Raw genomic sequence first — 6,350 nt, 5'->3', positions numbered from 1 at the left:
TAAGGGGGTTCTTGGGTCCCTGGAGAGGTTCTAAGGTCTCTATAGGAGGTTGTTCAGTCCTTAAGGGAGTTCCTCAGGTCCTTGGGGGGATGTCTTGTGTCCTGAGGGGGGGGGCCTGGCCCCCCAGGAGGGTGTGTGACTCCTGTGTCCCCCCCCCCAGGCAAGGTTTGTGGCTCAGTGCAGGACTGCCCCACATTCCTGGGCAGGGTCCATGGCCCCCCATTCCCGGTCCCTGCCCCCCATTATCCCCATGTGCCTGCCAGTGCCTGTGGAGGGACTGATGCCAGGGGCCCCAGGGTGTCCCTTGAGGGTCCCACTGTCCATCTGCAATGCTCTGGTGACCCAGTGCCAGCATGTCACTGTCACCCTGCTCAGCACAACCATCCTGATCCTACTGCAGCAATGCAGTGAGCTGCAATTCCCTGGTTATTAATCATGGATTGATTCCCTGGTTATTAATCACGGACTCCCTGGTTATCAATCATGCAGCTTGGCCTCACATAATAATAAAGTCTCTCTTTAAAGCTTCCTTGTATGTTATTTACAACAACAAGAAACAGCTGATAACTGCTGCCCTGAGAAGGAACAGAGTAATTCATGGAATCCTGGAATCTCCTGAGCTGGAAGGGACCCACAAGGATCATCCAGTCCAACCCCTGGCCCTACACAGACACCCCAACAATCCCACCCTCTCCCTCAGAGCGTTGTCCAAACCCTCCTGGAGCTCTGGCAGCCTTGGGGCCGTGCCCACTGCCCTGGGGAGCCTGGGCAGTGCCCCAGCACCCTGTGGGGAAGAACCTTTCCCTGAGATCCATCCCAAGCCCCCTGGCACAGCTCCAGCCCTTCCCTGGGTCCTGTCCCTGGTCCCAGAGCAGAGCTCAGTCCCTGCCCCTCCGCCTCCCTCGGCAGGAGCTGCAGCCCCCGAGGAGTCTCCCCTCAGTCTCCTCTGCTCCAGCTGAACCAGCCAAGTGCCCTCAGCTGCTCCTCAGACCCTTCCCCTCCAGACCCGTCTCCAGCTCCGTGTCCCTCCTTTGGACAGTGTCCATATTGTGGCCCCCAAACTGCCCCCAGGACTCAAGATGATTCCCTTTTAATAGCCCCTGGCTAAGGCCATGAGATGCCCAGCAGCCTCCTTGCAGGCATCCCCCCTATTGCCATAGGAGACTTCAGGATGTGGGATATCCCCCACCATGGCACATCCTGAAACCCATCAGGCTTTGGGAAGAGTGGGCACCGCTCCCAGGGCACCATCAGGGCACAGGCACTACCTGTCTGAGGTTGGGGCCTTTTCTTTGGTCACAGTGGTGCCAGTCATTGCCCCAGTCAAGGCTGGTGAACTTTTCCCCATCTTTTCCAGCCTTCCTGCAAATCCAAAGCAGGTTTGGGGTTTTGTTGTTGGGGGGTTTCTTATTGTTTCTGTGGTGCCAGTCCTTGCCCCAGCCAAGCAAGGACTTGGGCAAGGACACGACCCTTTTCCAGCCTGGCCTGGTGGTGGAAAGGGAATGGGTCAGGGCTGGCCTGGGTATGACCCATCAGCGCAGTGGGGATTAGGGTGGGAATGGGGATGGCACTGGGGATGGGGATGAGGATGGTGGTAGGGATGGGGATGGTGGTAGGGATGGGGATGGTGGGGCGGAGTGGTGGGGATGTGGATGAGAATGGGACAGGGGATGGAGATGAGGATGGTGGTGGGGATGGGGATGGTGGTGGGGAGGGACATGGCACTGCGGATGAGGATAGTGGTGGGGGGGCTGAGGATGGCTGAACAGTGCTGTTGGGATGGGAAAGGGGATGGGAAAGGGGATGGGGATGGGATGGCTGTAGGGTGCTGTTGGGATGGGGAAGGGTTTGGGGATGGGATGGTGTACAGTGCTGTTGGGATGAGGATGGGGGTGGGGATGGTGGCAGGGACGGGGATGGCGGTGCGATGGGGATGGTGGTAGAGATGGGGATGGCGGTGCGATGGGGATGGCCGCAGGGATGGCGGTGTGATGAGGACAGCGGTGCGATGGGGATGGCGGTGCGATGGGGATGGCCGCGGGGATGGCGGTGCGATGGGGATGGTGGTAGGGATGGGGATGGCGGTGCGATGGGGATGGCGGTGCGATGGGGATGGCGGTAGGGATGGGGATGGCGGTGCGATGGGGATGGCGGTAGGGATGGGGATGGCGGTGCGATGGGGATGGCGGTGCGATGGGGATGGCGGTGCGATGAGGACAGCGGTGCGATGGGGATGGCGGTGCGATGGGATGGCCGCGGGGATGGCGGTGCCTGCACAGCGCCGTTCCGCCGGCCATGGCCGTGCCCCCCGCGGTACCGCCCCGTCCCGCCCCCGGTGCCGCCGTGACCCCGCGGGCCGATCACTTCCAGGGCGGCCCCGGCTCCCGATTTGAAAATGCGGGAGCGGCTCCTGGTGCTGCTGTGCGCGCTGGCCCGGCGGCGGCGGCGGCGGGGGGCGGCCATGGCCGGCACCGGCAGCGGGACCGGCAGCAGCGGCGGCGGCGGCGGCTGGGACGGGCCGCAGCGGCGGGCCTGGCTCCGGCACTACTACAGCCAGCGGCAGAAACGGCTCATGACGGTGACCGGGCCGCGGCCGGGGATGGGGGGACCGGAGGGGACGTGGGGACACGGGGGCACGGAGGATGGGGGGATGCGGGGGACACGTGGAGATCGTGGGGACTCAGAGGGTGGGGGAATTGTGGAGACTGTGGAGGGATCGCGGGGACTCAGAGGATGGGGGGGTCACGGGGGATGTACGGAGGTCACGGAGACACAAAGGATGAGGGGGAACAGGGACACAAAGTATGGGGGTGTCACAGGGGATACACTGAGGACATGGGGACACGAAGGATAGGGAATGTGGGGGACACGGAGTGGTCACAGAGACATGCAGGATGGGGGGACACACAGTGGTCACAGGGACACAAAGGGTGGGGGAATAGGGGGAGATCGTGGGGACACAAAGGGTGGGGGGTCACAGGGGATGTACGGAGGTCACGGAGACACAAAGGATGAGGGGACATGGGGGACAGGCAGTGGTCACAGGGACACAAAGTATGGGGATGTCACGGGGGATACACTGAGGACATGGGGACACAAAGGACAGGGGATATGGGGGATACGGAGTGGTCACAGAGACATGCAGGATGGGAGGATGGGGGGACACATGGTGGTCACAGGGACACAAAGGAAGGGGGGATATGGGGACATGTGGAGGTCATAGGGATAAGGGGGATGGGGGATTTGGGAGACACACAAAGGTCACATAGGAAGGGGGATGTGTGAGACATGGAACACATGGACAGGAGGGATGTGGGGCACAAGGGTACACAGGTCACAGGGACACACAAAATGGGGAGCAGGGGGTGCAGGACACAAAGTACAGGGGTGGGAAGGATGGGGAGCACGGGGACATCACAAGTGAGACACAAAGGGTGGGGGACATATGAGACTCAAAACATGGGATGTGGGACTGAAAGGACACATGGACACAGATCACAAAGGATGGGGAATGCGGGGGCTCTGTGGGACACAAAGACAGGGACACAAAGGATGGGGGGACATGAGGGACAGAGGACTTGAAGGACATGGGACATGATCCTGGACACAGAGAATGGGGGGTGCAGAGGATATGGGGACATGAAGGAGGGGTGACATCAGAGGTGGAGGACACAAAAGATGAGGATACAAAAGGCCTGGGGATACAAGTGATACAGAGCAGCAAGGACAAGCTTAGGAGGGGGAACATGGGGGACCCACTGCCCTTGGCAGTGGCCAAGGAAAGGGAAAAAAAACTCTTTTCAGCTTAAAGTTGTTTTTAGAATTTAATAACAGAAAACCAATTCCAGTGGAGGGACCAGGAGCTCCCCTTTCCAAATCATGACTCCCACTTCTGAGGGGTGCTCGCTCCTCCTTCCAATTCGGGGCTGAGCCCACAGTTCCCTTGGTCACAGGAAATCCAGGAACTGTAGTTAAAATATAATGGTTAAAATATAATTTGGGGAGTGGGCACCCCGAAAAGGGACTTTTTCAGAAAGCTCCTTGTCTGCAGTGCTTGGGTGTCTTGTCCAGGCTCACAACTACTGCCTGGTGGGTTTGCAGTGGGGTTTCTGAGGAAGATTTGCCCCACCGTTTGTCTGCTTGGAACCACAGGCCACCTGGCACTGGCTCACCCCCTGCCTTGACCAGGTCTCTTGAGCTGGGTGGTCTTCAGAGGGGCATCCTGGTGAGGTGCAGGGTGGGGATGGGGAGGTGCCCTCTCACCCCCCTCTTGTCTCCCCCTGCAGCTCCTGATCGCTCACCGGAGGAGAACCAGCTGCTGCTTCTACCCCCGTGCCTGGCCCAGCCTCAGGAGCTCGGACTGGTGGGAGCGGGTGGTCCTGAAGGAGTTTGGGCCCCAGGACTGGCTGGAGAAGTTCAGGATGTCCAAGGAGACCTTCTTCTACGTCTGCAACCAGCTGCGGCCCGGGCTGGCCCCGCACAGCGCCCACTTCCACCCCACCCTGCCCCTGGAGAAGAGGGTGGCCGTGGCCCTGTGGCACCTGGCCACCAACGTGGGGTACCAGACCCTGAGCCCGCTCTTTGGCGTGGGGCCCTCCACGGTGCAGAGCTGTGTGAGGGAGGTGAGCTACGCCGTGGTGCTGCTGCTGAAGCCACTCTACCTGCGGCTGCCCAGCGAGAAGGAGCTGGAGAACATGGTGCGGATCTTCCGCACGCGCTGGGGCTTCCCCCACTGCATCGGGGCGCTGGACAGCCTGCACATCCCCATCCACCCGCCCCTGCGCCTTGCCAGCGACTACTGCAACGGCCAGGGCTGGCACTCCATCCTCACACAGGCCACCGTGGACGGGCTGGGGCAGTTCTGGGACGTGTCCACCGCCTTCCCGGGCAGCATGGAGAACAGCGCGGTGCTGGAGAGCTCCAGCCTGTGGGTGCTGGCCAAGGAGGGCCGGCTGTGCCCCAACCCTCCCAAGCACTTCATGGGGAAGGCGCAGAAGTACGTGCTGCTGGGCGATGCCACCTACCCCCTGCAGGACTGGATCCTCAAGCCCTACCAGGAGGACGAGAACCTCACCCAGCGCCAGCTGCAGTTCAACTACCGCCTGAGGCGGGCGCACAGCGTCATCGAGAACGCCTTCCTGCGCCTCAAGGCGCGCTGGCAGATCCTCCTCAAGTGTGATGACTGCAGCCTGGAGCTGCTGCCCACCCTGGTCCTGGCCTGCTGCATCCTGCACAATGTCTGCGAGGCCCACGACAACCCCTTCAACGAGGAGTGGCTGGAGGGGGCCGAGCCCACCGAGCTGCCCAAGCCCTGCCAGCCCGCGCCGGCTGCCATGGAGGACAACGGGGCCGAGCAAGTGCGGGAGCTGATGTGCCAGTACTTCGAGAGCTGCGGGGAGGGCTGATGGGGCCACCGAGCACATCCCTGCACATCCCTGCTCCGAGACTCTGGCAAACATTGGCCCAGCGGTGCCAGGACTGCAGCCTGACCAGCTGCACCATCCGGGCCTGGGGCGGGGAGAGGCGGCCGTGTCATGCTCGTGCCGGGTTTGCTGTGCGGGTTTCAGGCAGCGGAATGTATTTTGTGCCCTTGCTCTCTCTGCCAGGATCTGAGTGGTGTGGTGTGTGCTGTGGGAGCAAAGTGGGGATCGTGGCTGAGCGGACGGGGCAATGGGGATCTCCCTCTCCTCTGTCCCGAGGGCCCTCCGTCAGGGCCGAAACCAGCAGGAGCCTTGAAATGAGGCAAAACTCCTGTGAAGGTTCGAAACCTGCTGCGTAAACACACCTGGGAGGGGAAGGGGAGGAAGAGGCACAGCAGTGACTTGCCAAGGGAATGAAATTGCACCCACGAACTCCTGCACGTGCTACCCTGGGGCAAGTGGGGTGGGCTGCCCAGCCTGGCACCCCCCAGCTCCCCTCAGGGTGGGGTTTGCCCAGCCTGGCACCCCCAGCCTCTCTCCAGAAGGGTTTGCCCACCCTGGCAGCCCCTGATCCCTCCCTGGAAGGGTTTTTTCCAGCCTGGCACCCTCTGGCCCCTCTCTGGAGGGATTTACCCACCCTAGTCTGTCTCAGGGTGGGCCTTGCCCAGCCTGGCCCCTCTCTAGAGGAGTTTGCACAGCCTGGCACCCCCCACCCCTCTCTGGAGGGATTTACCCATCCTGCTCCCTCTCTGGGCTTTGCCCAGCCTGGAGCACCCCCGGCCCTTCTCCGGGGGGGGTCCCTGTCCCCCTGCCCGGCTCTTCCCCCCGCTCCCCCCCCCACACCGCTCCCCATCCCGGTTCCCGCCGGGCCGGACCCGCCTCCCGGGAAATGGCGGCGCTGGGGGAGGCAGCGCCCCCTGGTGGCCGGGG

The 6,350-nt window shown here is 62.2% G+C and overlaps 1 protein-coding gene across 1 annotated transcript; it reads left to right on the top strand.

Moving 5' to 3' along the window:
* The first annotated feature begins 2,356 nt into the window (after positions 1–2,356).
* On the top strand, positions 2,357–5,608 carry LOC135403265 (uncharacterized). The gene is made up of 2 exons (XM_064637136.1): positions 2,357–2,578; positions 4,287–5,608. The coding sequence occupies exons 1-2, from the start codon at positions 2,396–2,398 to the stop codon at positions 5,403–5,405; spliced, it is 1,302 nt and encodes a 433-aa protein (XP_064493206.1). The 5' UTR covers positions 2,357–2,395; the 3' UTR covers positions 5,406–5,608.
* Positions 5,609–6,350: the final 742 nt, after the last annotated feature.

Source organism: Pseudopipra pipra, chromosome 27 (assembly GCF_036250125.1).
Source record: "Pseudopipra pipra isolate bDixPip1 chromosome 27, bDixPip1.hap1, whole genome shotgun sequence".
NCBI classification, from domain to species: Eukaryota; Metazoa; Chordata; class Aves; order Passeriformes; family Pipridae; genus Pseudopipra; species Pseudopipra pipra.
This window is presented reverse-complemented; position numbering and strand designations above follow the sequence as displayed.

Bases quoted from the DNA above. Each gene is read 5' to 3' on its own strand.
- LOC135403265 (XM_064637136.1), top strand. From the start codon at position 2,396: ATGCGGGAGCGGCTCCTGGTGCTGCTGTGCGCGCTGGCCCGGCGGCGG. The intron at 2,579-4,286 runs GTGACCGGGCCG...CTCCCCCTGCAG, and splicing joins GGCAGAAACGGCTCATGACG to CTCCTGATCGCTCACCGGAG.